This window comes from Musca autumnalis, unplaced genomic scaffold (assembly GCF_047663935.1).
Source record: "Musca autumnalis isolate F117 unplaced genomic scaffold, ASM4766393v1 scaffold_1, whole genome shotgun sequence".
Taxonomy (NCBI): Eukaryota; Metazoa; Arthropoda; class Insecta; order Diptera; family Muscidae; genus Musca; species Musca autumnalis.
The window spans coordinates 151839129-151864193 of record NW_027411644.1 but is presented as its reverse complement, the minus strand read 5'-3'; the positions used below and the strand labels follow the sequence as shown (position 1 = coordinate 151864193).

Genomic DNA, 25065 nt, shown 5'->3' with positions numbered 1-25065 from the left:
CCCAATATATCGAATCCATTACCTATTCAATGTGCCTTGTTTTGGATAGAAAAAAGGAAAAAAATAAAAAGAAACATACATACAGCGATAATTTCTACAAACACACAACGTAAGATTTTTTTGCCAGACACTTAAATGAAATTGTAATTACATTTTTTTCGAAGGATGTTTTTTTCTAAACTTAATCTGTAATATTTTTGTAGTTTAATTATACTATTCTAATGTTTGTTCCTATTTGATGTATGTATGTATATGTTTTCATCAAGAGAACGATTAAGAGCTCGTGAACGATTCTGATCCGAATGATTGAACTGTAGTGGAATTCTGTAACTCATTTTTCGAGTTACCGACAAATATGGGTAAAATCAAAATGCCTATAATTTTGGTAATTAACGAAAATTTTCGGTAAATTAACAACCAAAATAAAGCTGTTGCTAAATCGTATCGATAGCAACAGTGCTGTCAACTTTTATTGATACTTTCCATTGATAATTTTGCGTTTAAATGTTACCGATTTTTGTCGGTAACTCAAAAAATGAGTTACAGAATTCCACTACTGGATAGTGAACTATGAACTAGATTACTGAACTAGTTCAGTTAAAAGAGCTGAGCTATTGAACTAGATCTTTCAATTGAACTAGATTGTACAACTCTACTGTTAACGCAAAAAGTCAGCAAAAGAGAGCGATTCGAGAGAGACATTTTGACAGTTCTTTCACTGAGAGCTTGCAAATTCTTGCTGGACAAATTTCTTCTAGCAAGCACTTGCACTCTTCTTCTTCCTGAAAACAATCAATCATCTGTTTTAAAATTTTCGTTGATTTATGTTTGTGAAAATTAAAAACATTTTTATTGTGGAAATAGCAAGCGTAATTGTATTGCTTTTTTGGAGAACAAAGTTGCAAAGTGGGAAAATCCTTTTTTGGGACATTTTCTTTTTTATTTTTAATAAAATACAACGTGTTTGCTTCCTTTATTGGCGGACAAATTGTCCTGTTTGGGTAAGCCAGCTGATTGCTTGCTGGTTTCTGCTGGGAAGTTGTCTGTTTACTTTTTACAATTTTCTAGCAAAAGAGAATAAAAACTCCTTACTCTCTGAGAAAGTTCTTGCTGGTCAATTCTTGCTGGGAAAGTAACCAGACAGACCAATCATTGGCAGCCAGCTCAAAATTTTGCTGGCATGAAAAATCTAGTGCCAGTGGAGTCGACAATTCAAAAAATGTAATTGTGGTAGTAAAATATTGTGTATGTATTGAATTTATCGAATTGTCACTGGCATGTGTAAAGGTTGGTTTAACAAGGATTAGTTGCTAACAAGTATCAGCAATATGTCCCAATTTACATTAGGCGAGTTTACTTGCGGCAATTGTCAGTTTGTGGGTGAGAGAGGGTGTTGAGAGGCAAAGGGTTAATATACATCACCTCTCTCCATCAAACTGACAATTGCCGCAAGTAAACTCGCCTAATGTAAATTGGGACTATTAGGCATGGGATATCCCCACTAAGAGGGTTACCATATGGACCAAGGGGGTATCAGATCATATTGCATGTAAACAATGTCCTATAGGTCTCAAGCCGAGAATATCTAAAAACTAAGACGTTTTATGAGTATTTTGGTTTACCAAGATGGTATGACATGAATTACAATGAATATTACCTACAGCAGAACTCGATCAGGAGGGTTGCCAGATCGACTAAAAATGTACCAGGTCTTCATAACAGTAAACTAGACCTCCTATGCCCACAATTAGATCTTAAAAGTGACTTATTTAACTGAAATTTAATTTAGGGATAAGGATATTCACTAAAACAAACCAAAATATAACCAAGAAGTACAAAAATCGGTTATAAATGCATATGGAAGATATTGCTAAATTATACTGAGCTTGCTATAGACATCCAATTTTATCTATTAACAGCCGGATTGAGGAATTCCCGTAAGTTTTTTGGCTTTGATGGTATCCATGGTAACACTGTAGCATTATTTCCCCGTCACTTAGAAATTATTGTCACAGTATTACTTCACAGTACACGAAATGTCTCCAGTAGGTCATAGTAAGCATTTGCGAAAATTGTAGAAATCTGTACCCCACAAATTTCTAAGGAATATTAGTCTCCAAATGTGCTATTTTCGACTGTTTCATGAAATATTCTTATCTCTTAATAAATTTTGAGTTGAATGAACCATTTGTAGGCTGTGTTTGTGGGCATAGTTGGTCACTTTTACTGTTAATAAGACCTGTAGTGGGATTCTGTAACTCATTTTTGCTGTTATCGATAATTGTCGGTAAAATTAAAATGCTTATAATTTCGATAATTAACGAAATTTTTCGGTAAGTTAACGATGAATAAAAAGTAGTCGCTAGCCTCTACCGACACAAACATTGATGCCAACTTTTCTTTATGTTTTTAGTCATAATCTTGCGATTAAATTTTACCGATTTTTGTCGGTAACAGCAAAAATGAGTTACAGAATCACACTACTGGTACTTTTTTAGTCGATCTGGCAACCCTCCTGATCGAGCTATTCTGTAGGCAATATTTATTGTAATTGATGGAAGTCCATCCTGGTGAACTAAATATACCCATAAAATGTCTTAGTTTTCAGATATTCCCGGTTTGAGACCTATACGACATCGTTTACATGTAATACGATTTGGTACCCCCTTGGTCCATATGGTAACCCTCTTAGTGGGGATATTCCATGCCTGATATTGTTGATACTTGTTAGCAACTAATCCTTGTTAAGAATAAAAATCATAAAATGTCATGATTTTTAAGTATTTACCGAAAACATGGGGTATTTTGGAACCTCAATTACATTTTCTTGGCACCTTGCATTACATGTTAATTATTCTTTTGGTTATTATCATGGTACAATAACACAGGTAGCATTATCATGCCAGCTGATGGTAACATAATGTGTCAAGTGCATTGAATTTATGTCAAATTTTGACACCTTATGTTACTAACAATTGCCGATGCGGCTACCTGTGTATTTGTACCATGGTTATTATTGATGAACTAAGCGGGTTAATTTTTTATTTATCCATTCATTTTGGTCTTAAATAAGTCGACCAACTAATTTTTGCAAAAAACCCGACGTTTTTATCACAACTATTTGTCATTTTTTAGTAATTAATGCATGAAAAGTGTTCGTTTTCTCATTTTGAAAACAATTACTTGTCAAACTGTAGCTATATTACATTACGTGTATTTCATGTGTATGTTTTGCATTTTTTTACATCTACATGTTGTACACATATGCTCTGTTCCAGAACCTGCAAGAAGCTACTATTTTTTACTACGATAGCATTTTTTCCTTTATGTTATCGAAACAAATAGTAAAAATTAGTAGATTCTTGCAGTTCTGGAACAGACCAATAGTGTGATCAATATAAAAAATTTCATCTATCAAAATGATGTGTGAACCCAAGTGTAAAGGCCTGCGTACCATGGTACAAATACACAGGTAGCCGCATCGGCAATTGTTGGTAATATAAGGTGTCAAAATTTGACATCAATTCAATGCACTTGACACATTATGTTACCATCAGCTGGCATGATAATGCTACCTGTATAATTGTACCATGCTGCGTACATAAGCGGCTCTGCCTGATTGCCTCCCAACATACCAAAAAAGCTTGAGAATTATATTATAATAAGCTTACCAACATAAGCCTTAAGCTTATAAAAGACTTGAGAATTTTGTTGTTAAAAGCTTATGTCATAATTGTAAAAAAATCGAAACGGAACCCTTGTTTATAAGCTTACCCTCGTAATTGTAGAACAAGCTTATGCAATTAATATTATCATAAGCTTACCCTTGTAATAGTAAAACAAGCTTACATATATTTTTTAATTTTTATTAAAATTTTATTAGTTATTTATGTTTTCAATACATGGTATAATTAAAATAATTATATTTACAGTTACGTTTTTTGTTTTTATACGATTTTTAGCATCTTTATATGATTTTTAGCGAACCGTCTTTAAAGAATGTGTCGTTGGATCTTCGGGATCTATGAAAAGCAGAAATTAGTGATAATTTTTTCAGTTAATTTTGTAAATTGAACTTACCTTGTATAGCGTTTGCTGTGCTTAAATTTCAAACACTTCCTTCCCGTTCCTTTTCAATTGAGCTCTTCAACCAACACTCCACTAAGCCATCTCATCTTGAATAATGATTTCTTCAATTCATGATAATGAGTGTCACAGCAATAGTAAGCGCACTCTAAGGTCGGGCAAAAACATCATACTCTCCAACGGTGGCAAAATATCCCTCAGCGTAATGTAGACGACATTTCCTGATCAACCATGAAAAACTTTTATACAAGTTGTGTCGTAAAACACTCCGTTCGGATTCAGCGATAACAAGTAGGTCCCATATAATTAAGTCAATATGAAGCGGCGTGCACTGATTGATATGAGATAAATCTCCCGTGTCCTTTAGGGGATGTGTATGGGAACATATGTATGAATGTCAATTATATAATTACACTGTGATACAAATGTTGACAAAATTTTTTTGCAGGGGTTCTGATGCATAAATTCGGTTTTATGGGAGTCCATAGAAGACGAAAATACCTTTGGTTTCTTTGGGTCACTTCGGGTTTTTATTTTATAGTGGTAAATGTATTGAAAAATGGGATTTCTTGGATTTTCAACTTTAAACGAACATTACTTCTTTTTTCCACAACCGATTTGCACACCCTGTTTTTATTGGAAACGGGAGAATAATATCTTTCGGACAAGCCCTAGATTTTTAAAATCGGTTAACAAATGGCTAAGTAATATTGGTTTAAGTGTGACAAAAACGCATTAAAAAACAGTAAAATGTTTTTCCTTGTGCTCTAGGCTGCGTAAACGATACCTAACGGTACTATTATTTACTGTTAGCAAGTAGGAAATTTAGTTGGCTTTCCAAAAAGGGAAAAACCAACGAAATCGGTTGAAAAATAAATGCGTTATGGCATTTTTTGTATTTTAACTTTTTGGTTTTTTTCATATTTCCCTTTATAAAAGATTGGAACCTTAGCATGTATGATTTTAATTGTGATTATCTTGCTTTACAATTATGCACAAGGTACTAATCTTTTATAAAGGAAAATATGAAAAAAATCAAAAAGTTAAAACACAAAAAATGCCATAACGCATTCATTTTTCAACCGTTTTCGTTGGTTTTTCCCATTTTGGAAAGCCAACTAAATTTCCTACTTGCTAACAGTAAATAATAGTACCGGTAGGTATCGTTTACGCATCCTAGATCACAAGGAAAAACATTTTACTGTTTTTTAATGCGTTTTTGTCACACTTAAACCACTATTACTTAGCCATTTGTTAACCGATTTTAAAAATCTATGGCTTGTTCGAAAGACATTATTCTCCCGTTTCCAATAAAAATGGGGTGTGCAAATCGGTTGTGGAAAAAAGAAGAAATGTTCGCTTAAAGTTGAAAATCCAAGAAAGCCCATTTTTCACTGCATTTACCGTTATAAAATCAAAAACCGAAGTGACACAAAGAAACCAAAGGTATTTTCGTCTTCTATGAACTCCCACAAAACCGAATTTATGCATTAGAACCCCTGCAAATTTTCACTGTAGCACAGTGTTATTCAAAGTTTCATCACTTTCACTTTGTTCGCATTCACTTCTAGTTTCATCACAACCGCTATTTATGTCACCAATCCTGAAAACTTCTTCTGATTCGTAATTTTTTGTTTTTTAGAATTCAACTGAATCTTTTTCAACGACTTTTTTGTGTTTTAGGCATTTGCAATTATATTCTAGCACAACACGGATATTTATTTCTTAACACAACGCGGATATACATTAAATCACAAAAAAAAACTAAAAATCACAAAAAAAATTAAATTATCAACAAATGTCAATCAACAAAATATTTTTCAGGTAGACTTTAGAAAAGTTTGTGCATGTAATAGTTTTCCAAGCATTGTTAAAAATGTATTGTTAATTTTCTATTATTATAATATTATTCTCAAGTCCTATTACTTTTTATTTTTATTTGGTATGTTGGGCTTGCTTTCCTGCTTCATTTTTTACATAATAAAAATAAAAGAATAAAGAAGGCCGAGGAAATTTCGAACTGGGTTGCCCTTTTCTTTTTTATTCTTTTATTAGAAGTAAGCAAGGTAAGCAGGCAAGGCAGCTTATGTATGCAGGCCTTAACTTTTTCGTTTTAGAGCCCTTCCTATTTTTGTATGTACAATAAATAGAAAACAGCCGATTTGTTTGTTTTGATGAAAGCAGAAATTTGCAAAATTTGCTGAAAGAAATAATTTCTTGAAGAAACATAAATAAATCGATTTTATAAAATATTTGTTTACATTTATAGGTTATGTCACACAAAAAACATATACTGGTGTGATAGCAAAAATTATAAATCCTATGTGAAAGTCATTTTTCGCACACACAAAGAATTACACGAGGAAAAAAATTCAAAACATACACATGAAATACACGTAATGTAATATAGCTATAAAGGGATGCGTACATAAGCTTCTCTGCCCGATTGCTTTGCTTTCCTGCTTCATTTTTGACATAATAAAAATAAAAGAATAAAGAAGGCCGAGGAAATTTCGAACTGGGTTGCCCTTTTCTTTTTTATTCTTTTATCAGAAGTAAGCACGGTAGGTAGGCAAGGCAGCATGGCACAATCATACAGGTACCCGCATCAGCCCAGCTGATGTACTGCAAGCTGTCAAAAAAGTTGTTGTAATTGAAAACACAAAACTAAAAAACAAAAATTTAAACGAAAAAATGTGAATTTTTGGTGGTTTTTTGTAATAATGCGTTTATTAATATCTGCCTAACAAAATATTGTTGAAAAAATTATGTGAATCGCTTTATTTTTGGAAAATATTTTTGACATTTCACAGTACTGAACTGGTTTTTGTTGTAGTTGTTGGCTGATGCATCTACCTGGTAATTGTGCCATGCAAGGCAGCTTATGTACGCAGGCCTTTAGGGTTCAAATGCCATTAGCTTTGTTCCTTTACTTTATTAATGGTAAGGGTGGTAAAAGAGAAAAGTGTCAAAATTGCTCTCTCATGAACATTTTTACCAGAAAAGTAAAGGAACGGAAAAATGGTAGATCTGGCAGCAATGTCAAAAAGAAACATGAAAAATGAACTTTCGTCTTTTATTTCACAGTTTTTAATTTAGTTTTGTCAGCGTTCGACTTTTTCTTCTGTTTTTTGTTTTTAATTGTGAAATAATCGTCAAACAAAATTCGAAAAATCAGATCTGCCATTTTTTATCTGCAGAAATTTTGCTGGTAGCCTGTGGTAGAAGAGAAAGCCATTTTCGCTCTCTCTCCACTCTTACTCTCTTAAAAATTGCTTCCAGTTTTTCCACTTTTCGGGGTTAAGGAATAGAGTTGTACAATCTAGTTCAATTGAAAGATCTAGTTCAATAGCTCAGCTCTTTTAACTGAACTAGTTCAGTAATCTAGTTCATAGTTCACTATCCAGTAGTGGAATTCTGTAACTCATTTTTTGAGTTACCGACAAAAATCGGTAACATTTAAACGCAAAATTATCAATGGAAAGTATCAATAAAAGTTGACAGCACTGTTGCTATCGATACGATTTAGCAACAGCTTTATTTTGGTTGTTAATTTACCGAAAATTTTCGTTAATTACCAAAATTATAGGCATTTTGATTTTACCCATATTTGTCGGTAACTCGAAAAATGAGTTACAGAATTCCACTACAGTTCAATCATTCGGATCAGAATCGTTCACGAGCTCTTAATCGTTCTCTTGATGAAAACATATACATACATACATCAAATAGGAACAAACATTAGAATAGTATAATTAAACTACAAAAATATTACAGATTAAGTTTAGAAAAAAACATCCTTCGAAAAAAATGTAATTACAATTTCATTTAAGTGTCTGGCAAAAAAATCTTACGTTGTGTGTTTGTAGAAATTATCGCTGTATGTATGTTTCTTTTTATTTTTTTCCTTTTTTCTATCCAAAACAAGGCACATTGAATAGGTAATGGATTCGATATATTGGGATACGATGTGTTTAAAATGCTCTTAAAATTTATTTTTATTACAATGGGGGATGACACTTCACATTGATCCAAAACATAAACAAAACTTCATGGTACAAATACACAGGTAGCCGCATCGGCAATTGTAGGTAACATAAGGTGTCAAAATTTGACATCAATTCAATGCACTTGACACATTATGTTACCATCAGCCGGCCTGATAATGCTACCTGTATTATTGTACCATGCAAAACTTATTACATTACGAAGGCGTCACTTAGCATAGAGGACGGCGTCACTTTATGTGAATGACATGCTGAACTAGATTGTGAATCGTTCGTTCGTTGATCGTTCTTTGTGAATCTTTCGGTCGGCGCTCAGTGAGCTATTGAACTATCATACGCTCTTTTCAATGAATCGTTCAATTGAACTAGTTCGTTCATGAACTATACAACTCTATTAAGGAACGCTTTGCAGGTTAAAAATGGTAACAAATGGTAACCTCAGGTAAGTAAAGGAACACAGCTATTGTGAAAGCATAAGAATGCTGAGACTAATGGGTACTTTACACGATATGTTTTTTACATATGAGTTGTCACTTTGCATATACATTTTGTATGGGAGAAGTGACAACTCATATGTAAAAAACATATCGTGTAAAGTACCCATCATGCTAATGCTAAGTTTACATTTACGAAATCCACTCGATTTCAACTGTCAATTCCATAGCTCAAACGTCAAATGAAATCTCATCTGGATTTCATTTGACGTTTAACCTATGGATTTGACAGTTGAAATCGAGTGGATTTCATCTGTCAATTCCATAGCTCAAACGTCAAATGAAATCTCATCTGAAATCCATTGGATTTCATTTGACGTTTAACCTATGGATTTGACAGATGAAATCGAGTGGATTTCGTAAATGCAAACATAGCATAAGACTGACTTCCGAAACGTCAGTTGCAAGCAAATTCTCAATCGAATCACATAATTAGGCCCCAGTAGAGTTAAACGTATCGAGATACAACGATTGCGTTGGGTAGGTCATGTCATAGGGCCAAACCATGATGAAATTATAAGGTGGCGTAAAACGGCCAGCTGATTGGTTTCAATCTGTCAAATATTTTGTTATTGTGAATAAATTGTATGAAAACGTATACAAACATTTTGACATATTGAGAAATTTTCGGCCAAAATAGAGTTGTTGTTGTGCTACTTACGTGACCTGTTAAATAGATTTTGGGCCAAACCTATAGCTCATAAGAACCAGCGATGATGAACACGCTAAAAAGGGGTGTAAATACGGGCTGTATGGTGGTACACGAAAACTAGAAGGACAAGGCTTCGATGAAGTAAAGAAGTGGAACTAGTTCCTTACTATAGTTCCATAGTTCCAAAATGTTCCGAGAAAGATATAGGTCAACGAATCTTTCTCTTTCATCGTTCCTTTCATTCCAAATAGTTCCGAGACCGAAATGGTTCAACGAATTTTTCTCTTTCATCATTCTTTTCGTTCCAAATAGTTCCGAGATCGAAATAGTTCAACGAATCTTTCTCTTTCGTCGCTCTTTTTGTTTCCATCGTTCCAAAGAGTTCAGAGACCGAAATGTTTTCATAGTTTGGTCGATGAATTGACATAAAAACAAATAAATTGCTGCGAACAAACAGCAACAACGTAAGATCGACGTAGGCGTTAAATTGAAGGAACCAGAGAAACGAAAGGAGCTATGTATATGAACTAAAGGAGCAATATAAACGCAACAGCTGGATATAGTTCCTTGTCCGGAATAGTTCCTTGGAACTAGTTCGTTCCGGAACTACACAACTCTTAAACAGTTAGCTGTGTATTGCTGTTACCTTTTATTGTTCTACCATGGCAACAATTATTAAAATATATTATAAAATATCTATAATATATACAATCTTTTCAACTTTTATTCATTTTCGTAATATAATCTTCCATGTTTTATCAGATGACTAACTTTCTATTCAAAATCTGTTATGTCATGTTCACACGAGCGTTCCAATTACGTTTTTCGCCTGTCGAACGACGTACACGAATTAACCCGTTTCCACGACACCATTCGTAATTAACAGAAACATAAACAAAATTTCCTTCATTTTGTTTCCATGTTTTCACGAAAATTTGAACCGAAACACACACAAAATATACGTACATTAAATGAATAGGAAAAGCAATAGACTTTCCTTCAAATCTATCTTCTATATTTAACTACACACATTTCATTCATTATACCCTATACCACAATGTGGAAAAGGGTATAATAAGTTTGTTTTCCCAAAAATTCATGTAACGCCGCGAAATATTCGTCGTAGACCCCTCATGTGGTATACCAAACTTCATATCTCGACGAGATAAAGCGATTTAGCGATGTGTGTCCGTCCGTCCGTCCGTCCGTCTGTCCGTCCATTAAAAATTGTAATCAAGCTAGAGGCCGCAATTATGGACCGATTGTCACGAAATTTAGTATGGAGGTCGGGTTTGGACCAGAATAGAACTGATTAGTTTTTGGCGATGATCGTGAAATGTTAAAGGGATGAAATGGACCAAAAACAAAATTTTTGCTCGATTTTGTAGCCGCTCTGTAGGTCGCAATAATAGTCCGATCGGCGCGAAATTTTAAACGTAGTTTTGGTTTGAGATGAAGAAGTAGCGTGCAAGTCAACGGTATGATCGGATAATATTTAGCGGGTTAAATTGATCAAAACTTTTGTGTGAAAATTGGTAAAATTTCTAATGCACATCTTATAACAGCTAGCCCGGAAAGCTAGTGCACAGGGATAGTGGTATAGGGTATCACATGGTCGGCCCCGTCCGACTATAGTCTGTTCTTACTTGTTTTTTTCATAAATTCTGAATAATTTTGTATTTTCAATATATTTTTATGTTTCTATTTTCAAAATTAAAGAGAGAGAGACATGTCAAAACAATAGGTGTGTACGATAACTTCGCAAGTAAAAAGTACTTGCAAGCACTCAGCAAGTTCTCAGTAACCTCTCTCCACCAATTTTACTCTCTCGAAGCAAAAAATTTGCAGATTGTTATCGAACAGCAATTTGCAAAAACTTGCAAGAAGTCAGCTGATTTGATAATCAAGAAGTTGGCGGAAAAGATTAAATTTAACGGCTTATCTTTCCTTTACCGACTCACCTCAGAAAATTATGAAAAAATTACCACAGATAGTGCTTTTTATCCCGATCCCAACCATGTATTGCTTTTGATGCGGAAATGTATACTTCCCGAGATATGGGCCTCCAACGTTCCACAAAGTCCCTTGTATAAAATGTTGGCAAACCACCGCAGAAAATTATGAAAAAATTACCACAGATACTGCTTTTTATCCCGTTTCCAAACATGTATTCCTTTTGTTGCGGAAATGTATAGTTCCCGAGATATAGGCCTCCAAAGTTCCACAAAGACCTTTGTATAAAATGTTGGGAAACCAAAATTACCACAAATAGTGATGTTTATACTGATTTCAACGATGTATTATTTTGTTGAAGGGTATGTATACTTCCCGAGATATAGACCTTCAAAAATATCTAATTTAAAAGAAAGTTGTGTTCCCATTCCCGAGATTTGCACCTGTCTATAGGAGAAGTCTTAAATCCCGGCCGAAGGACGGCTATTTAGAGAATAGGTTAGGGCCTTTGTGGATCTTTTCATGCCCATATCTCGGGAAGTATACATTTCCGCAAAAAAAGTAATACATGGTTGGAATCGGGATAAAAAGCACTATATGTGGTAATTTTTTCATAATTTTCGGCGTTGGGTCGGTAAAGGAAAGGAGTTCCAATTTAACAATTGAAGGTATCTACCATTTTTTTTATTTTCCATTTAAAATTCTTCTTCGATCCATAAAATCTTGTACACACTTAACAGCTATATTATATATATATTATTATGACAATAGTTTGTGAGATAGGGCAACACGGAAATCCAAAACACGAAAATCCAATGATGTAGCTTGTGCCTTCAAGTATAGTGGCTCTCCTTCCACGTTCTTATTTGATAGTGGTTGATTGGCTTATGCAGGCAAACCCGTTGACTTGACTTACGCCAATGATCCGGAACTGAGTTGCACCCGGCTATCGTGTTAAGGCCTCGGTACATAAGAAGCCTGGGTGGGTTTCTGGCTGAAAGCATTTCTGCCTCTTATGTGACGAGGGCCTTAGTGTTGCTACAACTATAATTCCCTTTCCAAAGCACAAATATAAAACATACTGGAACGCAGTGCGATGTTTGGCATACATATTTATTGATATCGTTGGGGATACCTGGCCGTCTACATTTTGTTTCTCCTACTCCATGGATGCACTGCTTTTTGCTGAGATTTGATACCTTTAAAATAAAAAAGAAATAGTCACTAGAAACTACAAAATAAGTCATTTTAGTTACATTACCGTTTTCCATAATTTATTTAATAATTTTTTTCCATTTTTTATATCTATTTATTTTAGTAGCCAAACGTTTGTTTATGTTTTTTGCCAAGAAGTCCGCCACAAAAAAATTGAATTTAAATCAGCTGATCAAACTTGCAAATTCTTACAAGAAAAATTTTCCTTGCAAAAACTTGTAAACAAAAGTCTCCAAAACTCTCCAATATTCTCTTACAATTGTCTCCAAATTCTCTCTCTTTTACTTTGCAAGTTTGTTATCGAACAGCATTTTGTAAAAGTTTGTGCAAATTTGCACAAACTTTTGGGTTATCGTACAGACCTAATATTTGTGTATACAGACTTTCAGGTATTTGTTTCCTTTTTGTTTCTGATTTTTTACGCGATTTTGAACTTATGGACAAGAAATGTGTGTGGAATTAAGAAGGAAACACAACCATCTTCCTTATGCATCTACATAAATGGTCTGTTCCTTTACTTTAAAAAATGGTAACAGTGGCAAAAAATGGTAAAAGTGGTGAACTGGTCTCATATAAATTGTATGCTTGTTGAAGTAACCCTGCGTTTACAAATGCCAGTACTGGCAAGACAATAGCAAAAATACAACCCTTTTTCACAAATACATTTATAAATTTTTAAATATGTATAGAGAATAGTATGAATGTATTGGTGAAAATGGTTTGTAACTTTGCTATTGCCTTGCCAATACTGTCTGTGTGTAAACGCCTAGTAAAGGAACGCTTTGCAGGTTAAAAATGGTAAGAAATGGTAACCTCAGGCAGGTAAAGGAACAGAGCTAAAATGTTTAGTTCATTAATTTTCTTCCATCTTTTTCCTTTTTTCTAAAAATTTTTGTGTTTTCAACAAAATTTTTCAATTTTGAATTCAGACATGTCATAATTAATTTTTTCGATAAATTCTCTCATTTGTTAGGGATGGGACATACTTATTCGTCGTTCAGAGAGTATTTCTAATCGAACAACGTAGAAAAATCGTCGTTCGTTCATAGAATTTTGTGTGGGAAAATAAATAATTTATTCGTAGTTATGGGTCGAAGAATAGAGAACGAACGACGTACCGTGGAAACGGGCTATTAAGGCCTGCGTACATAAGCTGCCTTGCCTGATTGCCTTGCTTTCCTGCTTCATTTCTGACATAATAAAAATAAAAGAATAAAGAAGGCCGAGCAAATTTCGAACTGGGTTGCCCTTTTCTTTTTTATTCTTTTATCAAAAGCAAGCAAGGTAAGCAGGCAATGCAGCTTATGTACTCACCCCTTAAGGCAAGGAAGCTTATGTACGCAGGCCTTTAGAGTCTCTCTACGACTACGACAACGATCACACAAACGTACATACATACATATATGCCAAATTAGTAGGTGTGTTCGTTTACTCAATAATTTGTACAAGTCCAGTAACTTCTTGTAAACGACAAAGGTCTTTTGCATTGTACTGTAGAGTAAACGAACAACATCCAGTAACAATTTGTACAAATTTTGAGTAAAAAAATGTCGGGTTGGCTTTTCTTTTGATTTAAAGGCAGACAAATGATCTATTAACAATTCTATTTTTGTTGCCAAAATAATTTTTAAAAACTGATGTTTTTGTTTTTCCTATTGATTAGGCGTAAAAAAATGTCAATAAAATAAATGTGAAAATATAATAAATGTGAATTTGTAATAATATGCAAAAATATCCAATATTCGAAAAAATATGAGAATTTATCTTTTGATTTTTTTAAAAATATGCAAAATACGAGGTCTAGTGATAATTAGGAATAAATAAAACTAGCGATATACTTGTAAAACCACTAACTCAATTTATTCAACATACAATTTTTAAATTCGTTACAAACTTAAAAAGCTCCTATTATTTTATATACAAAAAGTATGTTTGCCTAAGTCCCGGTCCACACTAGCGTGAATTTCATTAAAAAATTTCATGAAATTAGGTGTTCTTAAATCGAACTCCCCACTACAGCAATTTCATGATTTTACTCTACTATGGACGTCGATCTAGAGACGCATAATTTCATATCAAAGTTTCAGTGAAATTAATGTAGTGTGGCCCGGGACTAATAAAAAAAATGCTTACATCAGTTCGCACATTTTGAGGAAAATGTGCTTATTAGTACAGCACCTCACAATAACAACAGCTCTGTTCCTTTACGTGCAAGAACCTTCAAGCTTTACTACTTTTTACTCGAAAAGCGTTCCTTTACTTCAGACACCAAACAATTCATATGGTAGCAGTTTACAACTTTTGCCGGTTTTACCACTTTCAAAAGTAGAGGAACAAACCAAACGTTTGATTTCATTCACTTTAAAAAACCATAAATTAATGCACGGCTGTTGAATTAGGTGATTTGTGCTTTTACTTAGAGGTAGATTACACTATCTATCAATGTCACATGACACGAAATAAAAACATTCCATATTTACCCACGGAGGCAATGTGGAGACGTAGTTTTTTACATTTTTGCTGGTGTGGACGCACAGAGTAAATGGCGTAAGGAAAATCTCCAATATTACACATATTAGCGAATATATAACGATGGAAAATTTCATGTCATATGAAATTTACATATAGTGTAAACTACCCCTTACCTAATTCAAAAACAGTGAATTTAATGCAAATATGCACTTTCTATTATAAAAAAAAATTACAGCTACCTTAAATATTCAATAATAATTCGATGTAAGTAATTTCGAAATTTCTTTTTTTTTTTTCTTTTACAATTGTTTGCTTCTCCCACGTCGTTTAGAATAGGGATAACGTGGGAATGGGCAATTTTGCTCCCATGGGAATGTTCAGAATAGGGCTGAATACTTCAGATATTTGCGGTCATTTGTCAAGCATCTGACGACACGGAAGTCATCCTAAGTTTACATTTACGAAATCGAGAGGATTTTACCTTTGTGTATACCTCAAATGAAATCTCATCTGAAATCCACTGTATTTCATTTGACGTTTAAGCGATGGAATTGACAATTGAAATCGAGTGGATTTCGTAAATGTAATGGCCTGTTCCCGTACTTTATAAAGTGGTAAAAGTCGTAAACGATTTTCATATAAATTTTGTGTACGGGAACGCAAAATGTGTAAAAGTGGTAAAAATTTTAAAAACTTTTTAGTTCTGGAACAGAGCTTAAACCTAGCATTACTTTACTCAAACGATTATTGGGCTTTCGGCAATACAAATGGTCTGTTCCTTTACTTTTGGAAATGGTAAAACCGGCAAAAGTAGTAAAAGTTGTAAACTGCTCCGATATGAATTGTTTGGTGTCTGAAGTAAAGGAACGCTTTTCGAGTAAAAAGTAGTGAAGCTTGAACTGGCTCTGAAAAGTGTTCTCTTTAGAAAATAATCGGACCTGTTCTGGCAGTCACCTCACCCGTCATAGTGAAATGCGCACACGCAAAGCCTTTCTGCAACACACATGTGTTCGACACACTGTAATTTTTATGCACAATACTAAAACTTAATGTGTTCTCTATGAGCATTTAAAAATCATTTAATTTTCTTAACAAAATATGTATGCTATAAACAGTAAAATACAGAAACACCATTGCATTCACAGGGGAAGTGCATGTGTGATGTGAAATGAATACACGGTGAATTCCAGAACATGTCCGAATATTTTTGTTTACCCCTACCTTCTGAGTTTTTACACCACCCATTTGGGCGAACCAAAAGTTGTAACCTGTTTGCCGATATCTGGCTGGCCGATACTCTCACTTATTTTTTACGTTTCTGTCATTTTTCCGTTCTCGCACTTTTTCAACTAATTTGTACGTATGTGGAACTCATTTTTTACAGTTCCCTCTTTTGGAATTTTTAACTGTCCTGGGGCTGGATTCTTGTTCTATGAAAATTTGAAATGAAAAATATTTTCTTTATAATTTTTTCATTTGACATTTATTTCCTTTATAAAAAATTTGCATTTCACATTTTCATAGCAAGTCCCGGTCCACACTAGCGTTAATTTCATTAAAAAATTTCATGAAATTAGGCGTTCTTAAATCTAATTCCCCACTACAGCAATTTTTTGATTTTACTCTACTATGGAAGTCGATCTAGAGACGCATAATTTCATGCAATTTTTTCAATGAAATCACTCTAGTGTGGACCGGGACCAACAGAATTGAGCCCCTGCTCGATAGTGTGTACAACAGTTTAATGTGTTGCCTTGTTTCATAAATTGCACAAAATTGACAATGCCATCCGTGATATAACGACAATCTGGCATCATTGTAAATATGGCGTCGAAATAAGTTGCAAGTGTTTTTCGTAGTAGCTGCATTTTTAATAAATTTTCGGTGGAAAAATATAATTTTAAGTGTATATATTTTAGTAGAAGTGTTAATAAATGTTCCCTGTGTGAAAATAATTCAAAAAAAGATACTATATGTTCATCAAATAGCAAGGAAAAGGCACTATAAGATTTCGCAAAGTTTACTGCTGCATTCGTTCGCTCACAAATAAATGAATGGACTCAAGGATTTAGTTGTCAAAATTATAAAAGCAACGGCAACCACTACCGCAAGAAGAACAACAAAAACAATAACGCGCAGCCACGAACGACGTCGACCGTTGTCAACAAAACCAAAAAAGCCAAATGAAATAAACAATTATTACCAGCCAATACGAAAGGCAGAGACTGAGTGTTTGAAAGGCAGGTGTTGGTTGATGGTAGACGTTGGTTGGTGGTGTCGTTTAGACGTAAACAAGAATAATTAAATAACATCTATGGGAGTAATTAGCAAGAAAGCAACAAAACACCAACAAGAAAAATAGAAAGAAAAGTGGAATACTCGAAAATAATAAGCAAATTCTGTTTCTCGACGTGGATTATTCTGCAACACAAAAGTCAGCATGAATCTCTTAACGAAGAAATGACTTATTCTCTATTAAGTTCAAATTCATCTGGTCCTATTTCCACTATGGCTGGTTCTAATAGTGTACTGCCCAGCTTAATAGGCTCTCGCCCAACACCAGCTGCGACGGCAGCGGTTCCACTACCTCCTATGGCTGCTCAATTTCGAGAAATCCATAAAAATACATGGTTGAAACGTTTAACAGCTGAGGGCAAGAAAATTTGTGTCGGTCCAAAAGTAAGTGTCTTTTCCATCAGCAGCCAGCCAAGTGTTATTATTAGTAGGTGTTAATGATTGTTTTGTTCTATTTTAGAAATGTGAACGCAGCTGGGTTGTGTTCTGTGTACATGACGACACCGAGGCATTGCTTGAGGGTTATGCAGAGCCCAGACAAGCTCCATCACATAATCCCGAATGGGTTGTCTCACTGCAGGATACATTGCATATTTCGCACGCACTAATTCCAAACTCACATGAATTCGAATTTGTTGTCACGCTTAGCAATGAAGTGTTGCGTTTTCATGCTATGTCATGGTATGTTGAAATATCCCCCAGTAACCTCAAAAGCATAGCCGTAGCTCTTTGCAAAGTGTAAAAACATAAACGATGACGAATGAAATTGTTTTGTGCTGAATAAAAAATTGACTCACAATACATACTTCCATGGTACTACCATTTATACTACAACTAGCCTATCTACGTGCCTGAATTTTCATTGTTCGCAATTACTATTGCTTCTTTTATTTACCATTACCGTGCAATACAATAATTATAACATTCCGCAGATGGCAAAACAATTTCATTCGTTACAATTGTTGTTTGCTATGAGGAGTTATTAACGTTTTACTTTTGTTTTTTTCGTACTATTTGTATTTAAATATTCCAGGGATATTATGCAAGAATGGGTCGAAACTTTGCGCTCGAAGTTAAGGGAAATGAAAATACTCTCTCCACGGGAAAATCTCTATACTAAGTTGCCTGAAGTTCGGCTACCCTTATTGCCAACAAGAGATCCCACATCACCACTGCCAGCACCGCCGCCAGTTCCAGCTGCAATAGTGCCAGGTGTGGAAAGAGTTATACCACCCAGTCTTCAACAACAACAGCAGCTACAACAAAATACAGCCAGTGCAAACGAAAACGCTACCACAAATGAACCTCGAAATGAAGCCGATACTTTGACATCAGTTTCTAGCAGCACAACTTCCTCAATTACTTCCACAAATGATAGTTTAAGTCTTATTACAACTACAGTAAATAGTATACCGTCCACTGCAACATCAACAACTTCATCATCTATCTCTTCTTCCTCATTCACCACAACTAATACAACGTCAACTCCCCTTCTAACATCAATGTCGAATACATTAACACAAAATTTATTGAATATGTTGTCTGATCCAATAAGTGCATATAGCGAACAAATTAATGATGCCAATTCATCATCTTCATCCATTGATATGGATGAAATGACAAGTGTAACTGCTAAAACATTGACCCTGAGTTTAGATAGGGGAGAATTGCATTTCAGCGATTCACAGTCTACAGAGGATGAATGCATTGGTCCTTTGTTACGAAAACCCAGTGTTAAGCCTGGTGATTTTAATAATTATGGAAGCAGCAATAGTAATAATAATAGTGTACGTTTAGATGTACTTTCTGCCCATCGTGCTTCTGCAGGTAAATGAATACCACCATGAACATTTATTTGAATTTCGAAACTAAAGAAATTTTCATTTCTTTCAGATCATGTTCGAAATTTGGAAAATCTTTTGCAATGTGAACGAAGAATTCCACGGTATGTATACAATTCCTGTTATGTTGTCATATATTAGGTCTGTTCCAGTACTGCAAGAATCTACTAATTTTTATAATTTTTTTCGATAACATAAAGGAAAAAATGTTAAAAAATAGTAGCTTCTTGCAGGTTCTGGAACAGAGCAATTAAGTGTAATCTGTAATGTAAACGTTTAATATGGAAAAGGTTCGAAAGTACGGAAATGTTTTTGTTTAATTTGTATCATTTATTAGTCCGAAGGAACTACGGAGAGTTTTCCGATAACAATAATTGCACCCCGATTCATATTTGCTCTGTTCCAGAACCTGCATGGAGCTACTATTTTTTACTACGATAATATTTTTTCCTTTATGTTATCGAAAAAATAGTACAAATTATTAGATTAGTCCTGGAACAGACCAATATTTCCGTTATGTGGGATCCCCTTTTACTCTAATTTTTTCTGAATTTCTCGACCTGTTGTAAAATTACTGATTTTCTCCGTAGACTGACATAAATAACCTCGTTAAACGAATTCCTTTATTAAAACGAAATAAATTTCAAAAAATATAACATTTAGGAACAATAATATGAATGTATAAAAATATGAACTCGTTTTTAAATTAGCATTTCAATATGGCATAAAATCATTTTTCCTAATCATTCACAATGGCTTCATATTTCATTTCCAATTTATGTAATATTTCCCACAAGTCAAGTTTGCCAAAATTGTTTTGGGATTGTAAGAACACCTGTCTGAGTTCAGATATACATTTCAATTTGGCCAGTTTCAGTTGTAATCGCTGGGTCATGTACTGTATACTCACACGCCTTTCATACTTTTTACGAAGTTTGGTTTTTTTCTTCAACAATTTTTGGCAGAGTTGTTGAACTATTGATTCTTTGTGCTTACTTAATTCAATATCAAATTGTTGGTTTAAAATTTCTTGAAGTTCTGAATCGGATTCTCTTAACAAATTCATAAACTCCATGTCATTTGAAAACGTTTTAAATATAAAATCAAACAACTCCAATTTCTTTGGAGCAGACGTGCAGTGTTTCAAATACAGAAGTTTTTTGCGAATGCAATTTAAAATATCTGCTTTTATATCACTGAGTACTGTTTCGTTTTCTTGACGTAGTCTCTTATTTATTTCTTTAAGATTTTCATTTTCCATGTCCTTTTCCTTCAACTGCAAGCGTAGATTATCAACTTCGTGTTTTAATTGCAGAATTTCTGAATTAAGATTGTACTCATAGTTAATTTCCACATCTTGAGGTATTGTAAGCAATTGCTTGCACGGTTCTCCATGGGACTTGTACGTGACATTGAACTCAGTTCTAAAACTAAAACTGTCGATTTGTGTTTCAGTATCCAATTCTCCCAATACACTTTCTAATTTTCGATTACAATTATTCAGATTTGTAAATGGTTCTGCCAAATGTCCAAACTCTTGAATTTGTTTTTGCATTTCTGTGCATAAGCAATTGCGAGCTAGTTTATCTTCTTTGGTGGATTGATTAAACACTTTAAGCCATTTGAGACATGTGTCGATATCAACAGTCTCTGCTTTATTTAAAATTGTGTGACGTAATTCCGTAACTTGATCCATATATAGTTTGTCCAACGTAGCAGACTGCGGTGTGAAATCAGTAGATTCACCACTATTAAAGCCCTTCTCCATTGTGAACATTTTTAGAAGCCGAAGATGGGCTCAAAATAATAAATATTTTTGAAAATAGATGTCATATAAGTTTATAGTTGACTTCTGATAATTGAAAATCACATACTGAACAGAGTATACAGTGTCCCACAAATGTTTTTATTCTCTTGGTAACAATAGACATTAATTTTGTAACGATAAGATATCAGCCAGGTTAAAACATCTGCCACGCAGTAGGATAAGATTCAAATTTGCCAGAACGCCGCCCTGAGAACAGCAACAGGGTGCCTCCTCAAATCTACAGTGGACCATCTACATGAGGAGGCAAAGATTCTTCCAGTACGACAACATAATGAGATGCTATCGTTGCAGTACTTGCTCGGGTGTTACCGTGAAAGCCATCCCAATCACCATCTGCTGGCCACCGATACACCCAGGCACATCAAGAAGGATATTCATGCTCTAGAGACGACGGTCCAACAATATAGGAGAGAACCTCTAGGTCAACAGGCATATCAGGCAGGTTTGAACAGCATTCACACGGACACAGTTGCTAAGACCATAAGCAATTATTGTGTGAATGCAGTCATCGGAGCACATCCCCATTCTATCGCAGCTGAAGAGCGTCAGCTGCCACGACAAACCAGAGTAGTTTTGGCTCAATTACGCTCGGATATTGCAGTCGCCTGAATTCCTATTGGGCGGGAATCGATCGCACCGTGTAAGACATCTGCCCAGTATGCGGCATGGGCCCGCACGATACTAAGCACCTATTCAACTGCCCCGCCAAGCCTATTCATCTGACTCCAGTGGACCTGTGGTTACATCCCATCGAAGTAACCAATTTCCTGGAACTGGAGATAGAGCCAGATTGAACAGGAGAACGAACATACAAACATAATAATAAAATTTTAGATGAAAAACTTGATATGTGATAAAAAAAATTAATTATATAAGATATATATATTTTATATGAATTCAGGGAATATTAAAAAGTGTTAAAAAAGTAAGTTTTTTCGAAAAAAAATCCTGACGTTATATGGTTTAATAAGCATGTTAATCTGTTACATATTTTGTTACTTGATCTCTTAGAAGAAAAATACGAATTCTTCACTCATGGCAAAGAGACCCTGTTCCATTTTTTTATGCTAGTGGTCATTCTTTTATTGTGATAATGTAATAGATCAAATCTTCCTTAATTCAATTCGCTGACTTTTTATGATAATTTAATTTCAGACCACAAACAACTCGATCTCTTTCGGTAGGAGCCGTTGATATGAGTAGCACCCACTCAACAAATACTTGTCAAAAGCCAGATGTCATACCACCTAATGATAGTCACCAATCATTAGTTGTTGCAAACTCCAGCAGTCGCGGTAACAATATAACAGAACTGGAAGTAAATGCTGATTTCGAAACACAACTACCGACAACTTCAACCTCAGCCGAGACTAAAACTAACATCACTATTATACAGGTATCAACAAATGTGATTAATGGTGATAAAACTTCAAGTTGTGATAGTGACGGTGAACCTCCTAAGTTGCCGCATAAAGGATTAAGTGCTGATATATTCACATTCCCTGAAACTCATGTTGCATCTGCAGTCACGTCATTGAAACATGCCAAGCAGTTTGAATACAAAAGTAATGTACAAATCATTCCGTCCAGTAGTAGTAGTAATAGCAGTGGTAGTCAACAACACAATAGCAACACAATTCAAGTTATAGGCAATGTAGGAACAGTGCAACCGTCAGTTGGCAATCAGTATACAACGCCAGCAAAGAAACCACATGTGGCAGCAACGTCAACAATAGATGACCAATTTAAGATTACTACAGTCCATGTTGCAGGTACTGATAATGCATATGGGACTTGTTTCACACCCCCTTCCATCATGTGTTCGACGTCGGCACCATCCTCGTCGTCTACGCCCAAATTGCCCAAGAAAATTATTTTATCAGCAAATACATCAGGCATCACAAATATAACGGTGAATAACACAAGCGATGCAACGTCGATGGCTATGAGACGGGGATCTGTGAAAGAAGAAATTGAGAAGGCATCTAAGTCAAATAATCGAAGTAATTCCATACATTATGAAAAAGTATTTCTATCATCAACGGCCAATGCGGCTGTTGATATCGAGTCGCCAACGTCGTCGAATGCAGTCGGGAGTTCGGACATCAATGGTGCTGGGCCATCAGCTTCTCAACAAAGACTGCCACCAATGTCACCGAAATGGAGCTCGCCACTTCGACATGCCAGCCAAAACAAATCGAAAGTTGATATCGGTCCATTATCTCCTATCTCAAAGTCTTCCGTCAACGGGATCAGTGACAAAAAGCAAAAGGGGCAAATGGTAAAACAAAGCAGTCTTGATCCATCTGAAATCCGTGCGAATGCAACGACACATTTGCACGCAAATCAAGTTACATCGGACCAACCGATAACTCCACATAAAGTGGCAAGTCCAGCACTTCAAAGAAGAAGAATAGTGTCTCCATCCAATGTTCCACAAGGTCAAATTCCAAGACCGCCTTTTATGTTAAGAAGAGGACTTACCGAAGCAGTTATATCTGCAAGGCCCAGTCGTCGGGATTTTCACATTCTTAATAAAATGTCTTCGTCAAAAACAAAACCAACTCCTCCGCATACTGCGGCGAATGCCAACAGCAAATCCAACACATCAAATACTAACAACAATGGTGATGTTTCCAGTTCATCGGCAGCTACTCAAACTCCTACCCACATGGCAATAAATCGAACCGCATCTGATGCCGTGGAACAACGCAGGCGTAGTTCCTCTACTTCTGATGCCCAAGGACAGCGTAACTCACGTGGAGCTAACAATAATGAATTTTCTAACCGGCCTAATGCAGCAGCCGTGGGAAATTCTGCTTTGCGACAACCACCTCAACCCTTCCGCATTAGTGATAACATTTTAGGTGGAGCTCCAAGCGGCATCCACAATAGCACATCATCCCCTGCAAAGCGCATGACTTTACGCGAACAACAAGTTATGCAACTTCGTCGAGAGATAATGCATCCTGGAGGAGTGCGCTTACAACTACGACGGAAAGATTGTGTGGGCTCAATAGCCTGGGTAGATGCATTCGGAGCTGTGTGGTAACTATAAATAAAATTATCACTTAAGGAATGCTACACACTTAACATTTATTACATTAACAGGGTGGCTGGATGGAAGCAAAAGGAACATCCGGTATTATACAATGCCCTACACATTGGTGATCAGTTACTTTCCATAGCAGGAGTTACAATAAGTTCTGCAGCCGAAGCAAATAAAATAATTCGGAATACAAATACACTCTTTGTAAGTTGACGTCACGTTCGGCTGACTCGATTTTGTATCATTGCAAATGTTTTTCTTTTTTTCTTTTTGAAGGTGGAAGTTTTAGTTCGCCGCATTCCATTTGGCAGAGGCTATGCTATACGGAGAGAAAGAGAAGGACAGTGTTTGGGCTTAATACGTGATGGCAACACTGCTACTATTGTCGATGTTGTGCCAAATAGCTTAGCAGCTAGGCATGGACTTCCTCCAAAGGTATTACTTGACCTTTTACCGTCTTTTAATTTTTTACAATTCCTATTGTTTTTGTTCTTGCAGGCTCAGTCTTGTGACGGCACAACACTTACCTTCTGGGTCCTCACAGAGATAAATGGCCGTCCATTGAATTTATTCTTCAAGGACAATGAAATACGTGATCGTCTAAATTCGATAGGTCGCGACATATCCATATTGGTGCAGCCGTCCGATTTGATAACAAAGCTTAAAAAACAGTTAAAGTCATTGCGCGGCTACAAGGATTATCTGGTGCAATAACCCTAAATGAACTAAGCATAATTCCCCACACAGAACAATGTCATAATAATACTTCAATTTGCAACAGTTTCCAACTGTTCTTGTTTTTACATTTAGTTCGCCGTTCAAAACTCATCTGGTTTCCCACTCTTGTTATTTCAGGTCTGTACTAGAATATCAAATATTCCAAAATATAAAAAGGCTCAGGTAGCATTTCAAGAGTCAGCTGGAAACTTTGTATATTGGATTATTTTTTAGATTCGTATTCATAATATCTAAAATGGAGTTCGCTTTTAGATTCTTAAAGACAGTAAAGCGAATCAAATGTTTGTCTCAAGATATTTTACTAGGAAAAATGTATTATGTAACTTATAGTCAGTATATAAATCAAAATAAGGAATATTTAGTAATACATATAATAGATACTTTGTGAAGAAGTTATCTTAGTTTTGTATGGAAAATATAGCGAATACAAATCAT

At 35.1% G+C, this 25065-nt stretch overlaps 1 protein-coding gene across 1 annotated transcript; it reads left to right on the top strand.

Annotated features, from left to right (window-relative positions):
* Positions 1-16647: 16647 nt before the first annotated feature.
* On the top strand, positions 16648-24818 carry LOC141388472 (uncharacterized). The gene is made up of 8 exons (XM_073958388.1): positions 16648-17558; positions 17635-17855; positions 18208-19001; positions 19068-19119; positions 21999-23891; positions 23955-24096; positions 24169-24327; positions 24391-24818. The coding sequence occupies exons 1-8, from the start codon at positions 17340-17342 to the stop codon at positions 24604-24606; spliced, it is 3696 nt and encodes a 1231-aa protein (XP_073814489.1). The 5' UTR covers positions 16648-17339; the 3' UTR covers positions 24607-24818.
* Positions 24819-25065: the final 247 nt, after the last annotated feature.

Excerpts from the sequence above, each read along its gene's own strand:
- LOC141388472 (XM_073958388.1), top strand. The coding sequence starts at position 17,340 with ATGACTTATTCTCTATTAAGTTCAAATTCATCTGGTCCTATTTCCACT. Across the intron at positions 17,856-18,207 it reads CGTTTTCATGCTATGTCATG|GGATATTATGCAAGAATGGG; the intron begins GTATGTTGAAAT and ends TAAATATTCCAG. Across the intron at positions 23,892-23,954 it reads GATGCATTCGGAGCTGTGTG|GGTGGCTGGATGGAAGCAAA; the intron begins GTAACTATAAAT and ends TTACATTAACAG.